The sequence below is a fragment of the Pelobates fuscus genome, chromosome 7 (assembly GCF_036172605.1).
Source record: "Pelobates fuscus isolate aPelFus1 chromosome 7, aPelFus1.pri, whole genome shotgun sequence".
Taxonomy (NCBI): Eukaryota; Metazoa; Chordata; class Amphibia; order Anura; family Pelobatidae; genus Pelobates; species Pelobates fuscus.
Window position 1 is genome coordinate 76,335,966 of NC_086323.1, and position 16,033 is coordinate 76,351,998.

The 16,033-nt window shown below is 41.7% G+C and overlaps 1 protein-coding gene across 1 annotated transcript; it reads left to right on the forward strand.

The window, feature by feature from the left end:
* The first annotated feature begins 1,702 nt into the window (after positions 1-1,702).
* PRMT6 (protein arginine methyltransferase 6) lies at positions 1,703-2,847 on the forward strand. The gene has a single exon (XM_063427337.1). The coding sequence runs from the start codon at positions 1,781-1,783 to the stop codon at positions 2,798-2,800; it is 1,020 nt and encodes a 339-aa protein (XP_063283407.1). The 5' UTR covers positions 1,703-1,780; the 3' UTR covers positions 2,801-2,847.
* The last annotated feature ends 13,186 nt before the right edge of the window (positions 2,848-16,033 follow it).

The window sequence follows — 16,033 nt, forward strand, 5'->3', positions numbered from 1 at the left end:
CATCTCTACCACTCTCTAATTTGTATCACCACCCGCAATTATGTATTATACGCAGAGCAGTGAGTGTGTGTCTGTATTATACGCAGAGCAGTGTGTGTCTGTATTATACGCAGAGCAGTGTGTGTCTGTATTATACACAGAGCAGTGTGTGTATCTATATTATACACAGAGCAGTGTGTGTATTTGTATTATACGCAGAGCAGTGTGTGTATTTGTATTATACGCAGAGCAGTGTGTGTATTTGTATTATACGCAGAGCAGTGTGTGTATTTGTATTATACGCAGAGCAGTGTGTGTATTTGTATTATATGCAGAGTAGAGTGTGTATCTGTATTATACACAGAGCAGTGAGTGTGTGTCTGTATTATACGCAGAGCAGTGTCTGTATCTGTATTATACGCAGAGCAGTGTGTGTATCTGTATTATACGCAGAGCAGTGTGTGTATCTGTATTATACGCAGAGCAGTGTGTGTATCTGTATTATACGCAGAACAATGTGTGTATTTGTATTATACACAGAGCAATGTGTGTATTTGTATTATACGCAGAGCAGTGTCTGTATCTGTATTATACGCAGAGCAGTGTCTGTATCTGTATTATACGCAGAGCAGTGTGTGTATCTGTGTTATACGCAGAGCAGTGTCTGTATCTGTATTATACGCAGAGCAGTGTGTGTATCTGTATTATACGCAGAGCAGTGTGTGTATCTGTATTATACGCAGAGCAGTGTCTGTATCTGTATTATACGCAGAGCAGTGTGTGTATCTGTATTATACGCAGAGCAGTGTGTGTAGCTGTGTTATACGCAGAGCAGTGTGTGAGTCTGTATTATACGCAGAGCAGTGTGTGCATCTGTATTATACGCATGGCAGTTTGTGTATCTGTATTATACGCAGAGCAGTGTGTGTATCTGTATTATACGCAGAGCAGTGTGTGTATCTGTATTATACGCAGAGCAGTGTGTGTATCTGTATTATACGCAGAGCAGTGTGTGTATCTGTATTATACGCAGAGCAGTGTGTGTATCTGTATTATACGCAGAGCAGTGTGTGTATCTGTATTACACGCAGAGCAGTGTGTGTATCTGTATTATACGCAGAGCAGTGTGTGTATCTGTATTACACGCAGAGCAGTGTGTGTATCTGTATTATACGCAGAGCAGTGTGTGTATTTGTATTACGCAGAGCAGTGTGTGTATTTGTATTACACAGAACAGTGTGTATGTTTGTATTATGCACAGAGCAGAGTGTGTTATACACAGCAGTTTGTATAATACACAAAGCAGAGTGTGTTATACACAGAGCAGGATGTGTATCTGTATTATACATAGAGCAGGGTGTGTATCTGTGTTATACATAGAGCAGGGTGTGTATCTGTGTTATACACAGAGCAGTTTGTATATTACACAAAGCAGAGTGTGTTATACACAGAGCAGTTTGTATAATACACAGAGCAGAGTGTATCTGTAATATTTATAAAATGATATATAAGGGATAGAGAAAACTGGCTGACTTAAACTGAGCAAGCTTCTAAGCAAAAACACAGCAGCATTTCACCAGGAAATGCAAATCGGGAAGGGGGTTAGGTAACAAAGAAAATGGGCGAGGTTAGAGAGAGCACAAACCGAAACTAAAACTGTAAGGAGTGAGCAGCATGGGGGAGGAGGCAATCCTGGAAGGGCCAGACTCCAGCCTAACAGAGCATGTGCTAGTCAGAATCACTGCTTGCTTTGTGCTATACAGCAGAGAGAGTTCACACTCTAAACAGATTCCTTGGAAGCATGGCATTACTCAAAAAGAGAAAGCATGAGAAAAGTGAGCAGGACAGTGAGTACTTTCAGTGTTACTCCGATGTCTCAATCCACGAGGAAATGATTTCAGACACTGTCCGGACCAGTGCCTACAAACAGGCCATACAAAGTAACAGTGCCCTGCGTGGGAAAACCGTTCTGGATGTTGGTGCAGGCACTGGCATCCTTAGCATATTCTGTGGCCAGGCTGGTGTGAAAAAGGTGTATGCAGTGGAAGCCAGCAGTGTGGCCCAGCTGGCCAATAATGTGGTAAAACAGAATGGCATGGAGGGCAAGGTGGAAGTCATTAACAGCTCCGTAGAGACCGCTGAGATCCCTGAGCAGGTAGACGCTATAGTCAGTGAGTGGATGGGCTATGCGCTAATGTACGAATCCATGCTGAGTTCAGTTATCTATGCCAGGGACAAATGGCTGAAACCAGGAGGCCTCATGTTACCGAACTGCGTAGATCTGTTTATTGCCCCCATTAATGACCCGACCACAGAGAATCGTTTGGACTTTTGGAGTGATGTGAAACGCATGTATGGAGTCGATATGTCTTGTGTGCGGCCTTTTGCCCAAACATGCATCATGAACAAGGAGATGCAGGTATGCTCTGTGTATCCCGAAGATGTCCTCTCATTTCCTGCAAAATTTGCCTCCCTCAATCTTAACAGCGTCACTCTTGAAGAGACTGCGAAAATATATGGTACATTTAAATTTAGGTGTTTTGGGTCCTCTTTTATGCATGGCTTTGCTGTTTGGTTTTCAGTCATATTTCCAGGGGAGAAAGTTGTTAATTTATCTACCTCTCCGTATGGAGAAGAGACCCACTGGAAGCAAACATTGCTGTTCCTGAACGAGGAGATTCAAGTGGAACAGGACACTGAAATCAGTGGAGACATCACAATGACACCGTCAGAAATTAACCATAGACATCTACACGTTCTCCTAAACTATAGCATTGGGGGAAGCATGTGCAGGACTAAGCTATTCCAGATGGGGAGTTAGCATTGTAAAAAAAATGGCTGCATGTTGTACCTGCATATGGTTTTGAAATAAAAACAGAAATATACATAATAATTGCTTCCGTGTCGTGTTTTTTTTTTTACTTTTTTTTTTTCTAAAGGACACGCACTTGTTCTGCTTAATCCACTTGGTTATTTTGTGTCTTTGCTTTTGAGTGCTATTTAGAGTGATGTTTGATTAGCCTTTATACATAAAAACTAAACTGAAATGGTTTTAATTTAAGTTGGCGTTTTCCTCATATTACAAATCTGCATACTTTATAGCTAATTCTAGGCAGAGAAAGAGAAAAAAATAGTGCAGTTTTGAAATTTCGCTAATCTTCATGAAAATGTGTCAGAGAACATAGATAGCTTTGGTTTTGTCATAGATGGTTTACAAAAGCAAAATGATGCTTAACATATGTGTTGCGGGTTAGCAGACTTTGGGGTGTTGGGATCTCTACAGTTTGAGGAGCAGGAGTATATTAGTATTTTAGATTTCCATTATTCATCAGACTGCAGTTACTCAAAGTTGCCACTTTTTAAAAAGAATAATCAGTAGTTTAAAGCTCGCCAGGCTACGTAGTATTCTCGAGATGTTGCTGGACAACCGAAGCCACAATTGCAAACCCTAGTATTAATTAAGTAAAGTTTAAGGATCTCATTTGAATATCTGACGGTGCAGCATATGCTTGTTTCTGGCTATGCTTTTGTTGAGATTCTGGAGAGCATAAACATAAACATACTTTTCATGGGTAGTGAGCAGGGGACATAACACAGAAAGGTGAAGTTAAGTTATGTTGTATCCTCACATTCTGTGAATGTAGGAATCATTTCCATAGGCCCAGGTTTCTGGAACCTAGTCATGCCAAAGCACCCAACATTTTGCTTTCATTGAATTTTTTTGGGTTTAAATGAAAAAAAAAAGTCTCCAGATATGTACTTCATTAATGCAGCACTTACAACAGCTAGTGGGTAGCAAACTACTTGTTGTTGTCAGTGCAAGCGGGTGGCGTTCGCATAAGCCTTTTTTAGACCTTATAAAAAGCATCTTATAATATGCGAGGGAATAGGATTTCTAAGGCACATTGAAATTGTAATTGCACTCAGTCTCATTCTGTTTTAATTGAGGAGTGAGAACACAATCACTGTTTCAGTGAGCCTGTAAGCCCTTGTAATGGGAGAGGGATCTCTAAGGCACATTAGAACCATAATCATGCTCCCTCTTTCATCATAAGGGTTGAAAAGCTTATTGAAAAAGTGATTGCGCTCTACTGCAGTATCTGTAGAGTTAAGAAAAAAAAAACTGTTCTGCGTTCAGAAAAGTGCAATAGAACCACTTTTTCTTTTACAGAGGATTGAGATTTATATAATCTCTTCTGTTACCTTGTATTTGTGTGGTTTCATCCATTATTTTATTTTTTTTAATTAAAACTGTACAGATGCACATGTGCACGAAAACAATATGACCTTGTTTAGAAAACTATGAAAAAGTCCATGCGAACAAATCTGTTCATAACGCTCAGAGTGAATCTAGCATTACTTGAACGAACTAAGTGGGCTTTTGGTATCAAACACCAGACATGACTTAATCCAGTGTTACAAAAGGTGGAGAGATCTTTCAGGTGATGTCACCAGACCGGCTGCTTTCATAGGTGTCCTTAAGTCCGCAATAATGTCGTCCAGTATAGGTGCAAAGAGTCTGTCTCAGAAGGAGAGCTTAAGGAGACTCAACATTTCTGGCACTTCTGCGTCAATTCTGCCATGATCACCGGGCATTCTGTCCAAGTTTGATTCAGACACATCAATCCAATAAACCATAGCTTATTTTGATACAGCTGAGTCAATTTGAATACATGCACAGTACTTGAGACCTAGTGTAATTTTTAAAGATGTGATGTGCAACGCTCACTCCTTTTGTATAAAGCTAAACTGACACAAGGGCCCGGGCCTATATATCTCCTGTGATTTTTGGTCCAGTACACTTTCGTAGTTTCTGGAAGCCTGTAGACGCATTTCTCAGCTGATCCTAAATTTTGTTACTGACCTGGTTAGATCCTGATCACAAGTTATTCTTGTCATAACCTTTGGTGTACCAGTTACTGACTATAAGTTGTCCTTATCCTGACTACTGTGTACCAGAACATGCTTGTTCCTGCCTACAAAATGTCCTTATCCTGACTACTGTGTTCCAGACTCTGCTTGTTCCTGACTACAAGTTGTACTTATCCTGACTACTGTGTACCAGACTCTGCTTGTTCCTGACTACAAGTTGTACTTATCCTGACTACTGTGTACCAGACCCTTCTAGTTCCTGATGAGTTGTTCCTGTCCTGATTCCTGTGTACCAGATCAAGCTCTGTCACTGACTCTAATTTAGAATCATCATATTTAAAGCTTTATTTAGCTTTGTGTTCTTTTCCTAGCCTGAACATTGTTCGGTTTTGATCTGCTACTTCCGAATGTTAAGCCCAACTGCTCTAAGGTTCAGTAATATGCATGTCCTACTCTTATTTCATTGTGCCCTCGGTTAGTTTGCTGAATTATATTTTGCTTGGATGAGCACGCTTACTGAAAGGGATGCGCAAACCTTACTTAGTTATCGCATACATGTCATTTAAAAAATATATAAACCATACCCATCTAGGATACTTAGCCTAAAAATGGAAAATGTGTTCTTAACTGACAACAAATAAACCCCAAATTATGTTTTTTATTATTAGCAATTATATAGCGCCAACATATTGCACAGTGCATTACAGTGTTAATTTTCCTGTCCTAATGTGTTTTATACCCCACCTCCTATAGGATGTAAGCTTGTTTGAGCAGGGTCCTCTTCAACCTATTGTTCCTGTAAGTTTTCTTGTAATTGTCCTATTTTCAGTTAAATCCCTCCTCTCATAATATTGTAAAGCGCTACAGAATATGTTATATATATATATATAGCGATTAATCATTTTGGCTGCAAATTTCAATTCGTTTTAGTCATAGTCTTTTGACTAAAAAGCCATTTTAGTTTGTCGTATTTTAGTCGACTAAATCTCCAGAGGACCCCAAGTACATCAGGTATATAGCCTTAAATGAATCAGCAAATAAGTGGGTGCCTCTGATACAAACGGATAGTACTGTAGTCTGAGGGGGTAGGGCGGCTTAAGAAGGTAGCACAGGGGTAAAGATCACATTGTATCTTTAACTTCTAAGTGTAGCTACTACATAACAGCTACACCAGAAAGAGCATTTGATACAAAGACCTGCGTCCAAATATAAGTGAGAGGGAGATGTCTCCTCTCCAAATAGTACAATGTTCAAAATCCATTCATACTTCAGTTATAGCTCAGTGTGTGTAGAAGCCAAGTGGATAAACCTTAAGGGTGGCAGTCAAACTACCCGTGATAAGAGCGGTGCATCTCACTACTACCTTGGTTCTATATACTGCCGCTCACCTATCTCGAGTGGTGGCGGCTAGTAGTCACTGGGTGACTAATTCCCCTTAACATACACGGTCTAAGTCTGATCTAATTACCTGCTGCTACAAGGCAGCCTAACTTCATAGTCCCCACTAGGTTACTAGTAGTAAATACCGGAGCCTACAACCCCCAGACCGGACAGACCTCCCAAAGGTAGTGTGACTGCCACCCTCTTTTGACCCTTCCCCCTACCCCTCGGTGTCTCTTTGTGTCCTCCTAGCCCCTCTAGGTGTCTCTCTGCCAAGCCCAGGTCTGTCTCTTTAGCCCCTTCCACAGCCTCTCTATGCAGTGTTACTTTTGGCAGCAAATTTCAATTTAGTTTTCGTCAGTCTTTTGACTAAAAATACATTTTAGTTTTAGTTGTGTTTTAGTCTAGTTTAATTTAACTAAATCTCAAAAAATGTATTTAAATAAAATTGTCGACAATATTAACACTGGTGCATTACAATGTTAATGTGGTGATATTGCAGCAAATAATAGCAAACTAATACACATTTTGACAGAAATCAGGAAGGTATTGAGGATCCTTTAATCTAGAAAAATGCATTTACACAAAGAACTGTCCATATATGATGGGTAGCAAAACAATGGTTAAAATATAATTATGTTCCGGATTCTGCTTTCAATCTCACCTCATCTCCATATCCAATTTAATTTGCAGCATATCTGCTTTGTGTCATTGTTCGAAAACAAAGTTATTGTATTTCTGCCAAAGGGTAGGTAAAGGGACACACCTGAAACTGTAACAGCTTATGCTGCTCGCATAGTTAAAAAAAATAAAAATCTCAAATTCACTGTTAATTACAAGTAGTTGCATTGTGGGGAGATCTGAAATTTTAAAAAATATATTTTTTAGATTTTTTTTTATTAGATAACAAACAATAAAGCAGATAAGTAACAGATACCTTGAGATACAGGGAACATAGCTACTTGTATATTTCAAAGTGCAAAACAAATTAAATTAAAATGGAACAACGTTGGATGAAAATAACTTTTGTCAATCTTTCTTTTATTGAAGCATGTTTGATGGGGTACAGAAACAAAGAAGGGGAAATGCAATAATGGGTTACATTAAAGGGTGAGTACATCAGTAGCTTAAGGAATTACATTTCCTGATAGAAGATGCTTCATTTTTTTTTTATATATTGTGATAACAAGAACGTGTTGCAATTAGTATCAATGCCTATCCCGATAGAGTATTAGAGGGTAACAGTGGGTTATGCAAAACTTAGGCACATAACTATTGAGTAGTAAATGAGGTCCTGTTAGTTAAAATAGTAGTATGAAGAACCATAGACTAAACATCAGATAGGGTAAGACAGTTATATGTCAGAAGAATCAAGGCTTATGCGTTGCAAATATGAGATGGCAGTAGCTTATTATCATATGCTTGTATAATCATGCTCGTTCGGCTATTAGGAGTGACATTATGCGAGTATCTGGTCTTATGCTCTCTGAGCAGCCACCAAGTAGGGGCTGTACACGCTAGGCAGCTGGAGACGGGGTAAAATTAAGACGATGAGGTTACATGTAAGTTAATGACCTGTAAATATTTGAGATCACTTTAGTCTAGCTAGCCACTGCGACCTTTCTACATAGATTATATTGTACCATGCAGTAAGTAGGGAGACATGAGTGGAATTAAGCTTCTGTGTAGCATCCCTTACATTACCAGTGCGCTTTCTGGCTAACCAGTGCGTGGACCGAATAGAGTCCTTGAGGTGAAGGGTAAAAGTAGAAGGTATCATGAGTCTATAAGGCAGTCCCCTTTAACCCATGCCGGTTCCTGGCATGCCGGGTTTCGGTGCCAGCCTGCAGGTGTGCGTGCGGTGCGTGTCTGTTGCTGGGATTCTGTGCCTCGCCGTAGAACAGGTGTTGGTGGGAGTGACTCCCCAGTCCTGGGTTGATGTGCAGGCTTGCGGCCTTGTGCTTCAGGCTTGGTAGCCGCTGGGGTCTGTGCTTTTGAGAAGGACAGAGGAGCGGGTCTGGTGTGATGACCTTTGAATATGTAAGTACAGATCAGCAGATACAGGTGGGTAGTTGCCGGTGTTTCGGAGCGAAGACAGATTGGGTGATAGGCATGGTCGGTGCCTCGGTTTCTCTGGCGGTCGCTGTGGGCGGGTGTTACAACGCCATATTGCCTGCAGTGGCTCCTCTGCGTCTGAGGGCCGCTTGTCTTCGGCCTGAGGCCTGTATGAGCGCTCGCGCCCTTCGCCATTGGACCCGTCATCAAGTCCGTGGGCCCAGGGTTCCGCCGGATCCCATGCTTCTCCCTGGGTGTATGGCAGGCTGTGTGGGGGGGATTCCTCCCTGTGAGCGCCCGGCTCAGAAGAAGGGTGAGCGGGCCTCTTGACAGCGGTATCCACCGGTGTGGCAGTTGGTGTGTAGCAGATGCCAGGTGCTTCTCCGGGTGTGTGGGTCTTTGCTTGGTATAACCCCGTGTGCCCGGGTAAGTGATGGCTGCCGGCAGACCTGTGTTCGAGGTTGCATGTTCTGCGCACTTGGTCTCCGCCATCTTGCGTGTGGGTCTCAGGCCACATGTCGGTGATGTCCCAGAGAGCTGTTTGGTCTGGCTGGTCTGGCTTGGTTTAGCTTAGCTTGGACCGGGATCACCCCCCCGGTCCAGTGGGGGGGGGAACAGGACCGGGTCTGCAGGCTGTCTACGCGTGTCGGGCTCCGTCGGGCAGGATAGCGTTGCGGCGGCCGTCCACTTCACTCACCGCCAGCATAGGTCCCGCCTGTTGTAGCAGGCCCCATCCTCAGAGGGACTAGAACTTCGAGAGCAAGCCTCTCCTCAGCTCAGGCAGCCCGATTACATCGAGGGTCGCAGTAAGTTGCCAGGGATTCTCTCAAAAAGTCTCGGTTTTTAGGCTATTTGTGACCCTGTTCGCAGGAGCCGAGCTGTCCTGCGACCGCTCAGCTCGGCGGCCCGGCCCGGCCCCCCCGAAAATAACTTTTTAGCTAAATCAGAGGTTGGTATAAATAAAAGTAAGACAGATGCTGGTAAACCTTTCCATTAAACATTAGGAAAGCAGAGAGATATGTAGGGGCACTGACCCAGAACATGACATAATTAGTGGTATAACTAGGGTTGATCTACTATGGTATCTTTATGGTAACTTTAATTGTTTAGTTTTAATCACATTAATTTTGCATTATATATATCCACAGCAGATTCATTAAAAACAATTAAATTAATTTAGCAGTAACACTATTTAATTTGTCTCCCACGCTAAGATTAGTGTAGGACCCACCGATATTGGGGTGCCGTGGCATAGTGGTGAGCTTAACACATTATGGCCATATGGTGGAACTGAATCCCCACATTTCTTTGCTTAGATAGGTGATTTTTAAGTAAGCTTGTAAAATCTGAAACTGTATTTTTGTGTGCGCTGTTCATTAACCTGTATTTTGTGCTGGTGATATGAGATGGGATCGGAGAGAACTGACCACCAATGGGGCTCGAATTGCTCACTAGAGGGGTAGGGGCGGGACTTTTTTTACAGCCCCTTGCCTTTGATCTCGGATGTGTAACCGATCCATAAAGAAGATTGTGAATTCTTACCTTGTTTCCTTAATGCTTTCACTGTTTTTAGTCCTACACTACACATATGGTAAAGACAGAACAGGGGAGGGATCCAGAGATACTTGTGGGTAGAGAGAGCAAGAAGAGGGGTCTTTGTCAAGCTTCAGCATGGGGGGATGGGTACCTCCTCCGGCTCCCGGGCTTGGATACCGCCTGCCTTCCTTTGTACGGATGGAAATGGAGGGGAGGTGACCTGGGAGGGCATATGCAGGCAAAGACAGATGGTCTGGGACCCAGGGGAATTCTGGCCTTTCTTATTCCATTGGAGGGGCTGAGACTGATTTGATGGGGGAGAGGGAGGTTTTTGAGGTATCCACCCTGAGATTGGGCACCGTCCCTTAGTGTGACACTAAGGGGCTTTATCGCTCAGGTTCATGTGCATATGATTATAGTAGTTAAATTTGTTAGGATACATTTTTTGTGGTCTCTAAATACCTTTTAGAAACTCTAGCATGCTGTTGTTGTTTAAAATTATCTTAATATAGCTGCAGTGGCGGTGGTGATTTGCCATGCGCTTTGCTACACACCCCACTGTTTGATGCCTGATCTCTGATCTCTGACTCCAGGACTGATTGGACTGCGATCCTTCACTCCATTGATAAGTCAAACAGGTGGGGATAAAGGTAGCTCCAGGAATTATAAAAACATAAAAACAGAGGTGTGTTCTAATATATACATGGACAAACAAGTAAAAAGCTAAAGAAAGTTCAAATGTAAGTCCAAGTGTGAATCCAAATGTAAAAACTTGCTGGAAGATAAAACCTCAAAGTGTCAGGGTAGTTCCTCTGGAATGGAGTCAGATCAGAGTATTCTTGGCAGCCATGTATGCAACAGAAAGAGAGAACTAATTGTGAAAAAAATCCCAGAATAACATAAAAGTAAATAAAACTTACAATTGATAGAGCTTAACCTAGCTCTAATCTGAATGGCGTACAGTGGTACAGACCCTACTTGTAGGATACGTAGGATGGTGTAGGTAGGCAGATGTATCATCGGTATGAAGATCATAAACATTATAAAAGAGACCGCAATAGTGCTCACAGTATAAAAGGTACCAGGAGTATAAAATAATGAATTGGTATTCACATTTAATTGGGCAGACTAACTGCTCAATGTGTAGGCGTAAGTGGTATAATCCCCACCGTGGATTCTTTTGGAGTAGTCCTCACTGGAACTTAAAATCGGATGCCAGGTAGAAAATAATAAAAAGTAAAATGGCACACTCACAGTGGAAAGAGGCCAAAATACCTTTGTGGCGAAACCGACCTCGCCACGTGTCCTTGCAGGGGGCTGCTTTCCCGCCTCTTGCCTTTGGACTATGGACCCGACTTTATGTGAATGTGTTAACCCAGATAGCTATGCCATGGAGCCCATTCGTGTAGTTAAAGACTTCGGCTCCATGGCAATTGAACTGTGTGAATAGGATCTGAGCGCTATTCGGTAGTTTTGTGCGCTCAGATCCCAGCTATCTGGGGATATGTGACATGTCTGTGTTTTATATATAAAATGTGACTTTGTGTATTTTATAGTATTTTAATGCTTTGTGCTCACCATGTGCATAATGGAGTATTGTCTCTGTCCTGGGAGATGATTGAATTACTTCTCAATTATCTCCAGGATAGAAGACTCTGAAACCGGTCTGGGCCAGATAGCCATGTGCCAGCCAGGGCCCAAAATATATTTTACTAACTTCTGAACCCCTGATCTGATTCATGCCATTTTTTGATATGTTGTTCCCCTGAATGGATTGATGGCGAATATGTAATTTGTATGTGAATTGGATGTATGGTTTTAGAGTTATGAAAGTTGGGTAAAAAGTATGTTTTAAAATCTATGTATAATTGGATTACCTCCCAGGCTAAGGGGAGGGAATCTGTGGGATGTATCTATTGTGTGATTGGTGTATTGTAAACCCCTCCCTTGCATGGGATAATCCTTTATAAGACAGTGTGTGAATAAATCTGGAGTTCCTGCTTAACACTCAAAGTGAAGTGTCGTCTCATTATTGGGGGAGGATTTATTGTATGCTGTTCCAGTTTGACTGCTAGGAGTGTAAACCTAATCGCATGTTTTTTCCTATTCGGCTGTATACAGCATTCATATGCTTGAGATAATTTATATGTTTCTCCGGTTCGGTGATTGTGGTGTCTGACAGAGTGCTTGGAGTCCTCAGGAAACACTAGGAGCATCCTTTAACGGAGGTACCCAGTCGGGGTGCCCGTCGATCCGTTACAACCTTTATCAAAATACATTGTAAAATAGTTAAAATATCCACAATGCATTTCATCAAAGTGGCTTTCTCAAGTGGAGGTAGAAAAATCATACCTGGCTTAGGTTTATATAGGGAGTGAACACTTGACCTCTCTTTGCTCAGAACGGAATTATCTCTTAAATCTTCAGGTTAAACTGACTAAATTGATCTGGAAATCTTTGAATTTGGTAACAAAAGTGGTAAAATGTTAGCTAGAGCACTGAGACTGAAGGCAGAAAACATACGTCAATAAGATAGACTTATCCCACATTTATCGCTTGTGCCTTTAGGGCCTACTACACTTCAATTTATAATATCACCTCTGATAGAGGTTCCATGGCAGCTCTGAAAACCTACTGTGGAGGTGACTACCTGACAAAGCATTGGTCCCTTTTCTATGGGGGAGATCTAGTGGTTTGAAACCCCAACAACCACGGAGAAACATTTAGCTACCCTGAAAGCTTTTAAACCTGGCAAGAACGCAAGACCAGATGGCTTTACATTAAAATACTACAAAATCTTCTACAAAATATTAGACCCCAATCACCTCAGATTGTTGAGCTCTATCCTGGAAGGCACTGTTCTGCCCCCCAGATGCATAGTGCTCATGTCACTGTTATTCCATAGGAGGATAAGTACCCGGTATTTGCGCCAGCTACAGACCAATATCTCTACTGAACATAGATTTAAAGTTACTAGCCAAGGTGTGTTGGTCCAAACAGATCATGTGGGATGAGAGACAATTCCAAAAAAGTATTGAACCTCCTATATGCTACAAAATCCACCAACAGCCAGAGCCTTCCTGTCTACTGATCCTGAGAGAGAGCATTTGACAGGGTAGACCGGGCGTATCTTTCCGCAACACTTGGGGCAATGGGGGTAGGCTCACATATGATTACATGGATCTACTCCCTGTATTTCTCCCCAGCGACAAGGGTAATGGTGAATGGATTACTGTCTCTCTTTTCCCATTTGAAATCGAATGAGTCAGGGCTTGAATGAGTCCTATGTCTGCAACTATTCCTAAAGTGATTATGGCTAATACAGGTTCGGAAGGCTTTGAGTTACAGGAGAAACAACATAAAATAGCGGCAAATGACAGTGATCTGCTCAACCCTAATATCCATTTTGATGAAAAAGTCTATCTTTTCCAACCTTATCCTCTTCCCATACAATTGGATTGAAGACCTGCCCTACCGTATCTGATCAATGCCACTTGTAGCCTTACAATACAGGAATGAATTCTTTAAGAATTCCGCTCATGTGAAGAGCTCATGGAGAAATGAAAAAAATTGCCTCTGACAATCCCATATGCCACTGGTGTCGCGTCAATAATGGTGCAACTGTTGCAGCGGCATTGCCATTCAGAGCTACCACATCAATAGATGATGCAGAGGGCACCAAGAACCATGAAGATGCTGAGATGTCTGTGAGGGTAGGCCCCATGACCGTGACAACAGTGTGGCGTAGTGTGTAAATGTGGTGATGTATTTGTGCGAATTGGAGCATGGGGCTGAGTTAACGTTACAGGACGGGTAACTGCAATGCTCAGCCACATTGAACAGCAGGTTAGAATGTTGATTTAGTGATAGGGACCCATGGCCATGCAGATGGGAAGCTCTCTGAAAATGCCCCAGACAGCCTGTGTGCAATCTGTTTGTGTTTAAGAAATGCAATTTGCCTGTGATATTTTAAATTGAAATTTCAATCTTATTAAAATCTTATTATTTACCATATACAAGCGCTGTTTATAGACCGCATATTCCATACCTCCCAAGTGTCCCTATTTAGGAGGCGCAATCGCGCTTTTAGGCCCCCAAATCCCTCTGTCCCTCTCTCCTTTGAGCTGCGTATTGTTGGTCTGTATAACTTTACAGCAATAATACACCCAATAATTCTTTTTTTTTTAAGTACTTTATTTTTGCATCTTGGCGGACAAAGTGACATGACAACATTGTGCGGGCTTACGCAGAAGCCACCAAACACATTCAGTGTAAGCCAATAATTCTTTATGAACTACAATATTAGTCTATGTAAAGTAGATACATTGCCCTTGTTCTAAATTGCATGAATTATTAGTCATCTGAAATTTCTCAGAACAGCTCCACCCTGGCCACACCCCATTTGTCCATTTAAAATGTTTGGAGGTGTGCTTTTCTCACGTTTGCATAGCTCTTTGGTTTAAACAGTTTTTTTTTTTTTTATTAAAACTATCGTTTTCTTTTGTTATGTATCTGCTTACTTTTCTGTTTGTCACTCTTATGTTAAAGCTTCATACAATACATGTTCTCTCCCTTATAACAGCATGGGGGTAGGTCATGGCTGGCCCAAGACATTGTGCTGCCTGCTCCAAGGATAAAATGACAGTCACAAAAACCACACCAACCAAAATATGCCTACATCCATTAGGTTATATCATGATAATGAATTTTCGGCAGTGTTTGCAACTTTAGCAAACACCAAACTTCAGCAAACACTGTGAATAATCACCTACATAAAATATGTCACTAATGAAGACCAATGAACAGTCTCTGAGTGTTTGCGTGTGTAATTATGTAATACTAAGTACTATGTTTTGTAATGCCAACCAAAACATAAATTGAAGGGCAGGCTTGCAGTGCTGGATACAGAGCGCTACTATGTGTATTCCTCATTCAGAGGCTTGCACTGTCGAGGATCCCTGTGCCGCTGTCTTGTGAGCTCTCTGACTGTAGTTATGCCATAATTTGCAAGCAAAATTAGTTTGCAATAAACACATTTTATTTGCAATCATGCTAATTGTTTATACACAATCAAAAGGGTATGGTTGCATAGTCTGGCAGTCATGTATACATAAATGCCAGTGTGAATGGGTAATTGTAAACAAAAATGAAAATTTTGGTTAAGCAAAAAAGCTTTTAAAATTAACAAATAATAATAAAGTTACAGATAAGAAAATAGTGTAATATACATTTCCCCACATATTCTATATTCCTTTCACACACATATATATATATATATATAATATATCTCATCTTTATATATTCTTTATAGGTGTTGGCCAATGTATTTTATATCTGTGTATATTATATATGTTGCTACTTTAACTTTACATTGCACATACCATACCACCCTCACGTTGCAGCCATAGACACACACACTAATTCATATACACAGACACACATATACACATTCTGATACAAGCACATGCATTAACACACTGATGCACAGTGACACAAGCATTGACAAATACAGACATGCAGTCACAATGTGTATTGGGCTATGTGTATTTCTGAGTATGTATGGCATTGTCTACTTGTGTATGTGCTTGTGTGTCTGACAGTGAGTATCCTTGCGTGTGAATATACGTTTCTGTGAACATGTGTATGTTTGTGTCTGGGGAAGTTTCGGGTAGTTGCTTGCAGTGTGTTGTGTGTATGGGGGGCTGCCTATGTATTGTGGCAAAGCTGTGTTTCATGACTTTATGTGTATGATGACTGTCTTTAGGGGGAAACTGTGACAGGGTGGGAACTGTGGCAGGGTGAGTGTGACAGGGCAAGAGTGAATAAGACAGGGTTGGGGGTGGGTGTGACAGAGTGAGGCAGGATGAGTGTGACTGTTGGGTGGTGAGTGTGACATGGTTTTAGGGCGGAGTGTGATAGGGTGAGGGTAGGTTAGTGTGACAGGAATAAAGGGTTAATGTGACAAGTTGAATGTGGCATGGTTTGGGCAGGGAGTGTGACGTGTGTGACCGCATTAAGGGGGTTTTATGTGACAGGGTAAGTGTGGCATGGTTGGTGGGGTGAGTGTAACAGAGTGAGGAAGGGTGAGTGTGAAATGGTTGGATGAGAGAGTATGACAGGGAGAGGGGAGGTAAGTGTGACAGGATTAACATAGAATGTGACGGCAGATAAGAACCATTCGGCCCATCTAGTCTGCCCAAGGGGAGTTAAT

What these genes read in the sequence shown, in the direction of transcription:
- PRMT6 (XM_063427337.1), top strand. Translation starts at nt 1,781, where the DNA reads ATGGCATTACTCAAAAAGAGAAAGCATGAGAAAAGTGAGCAGGACAGT.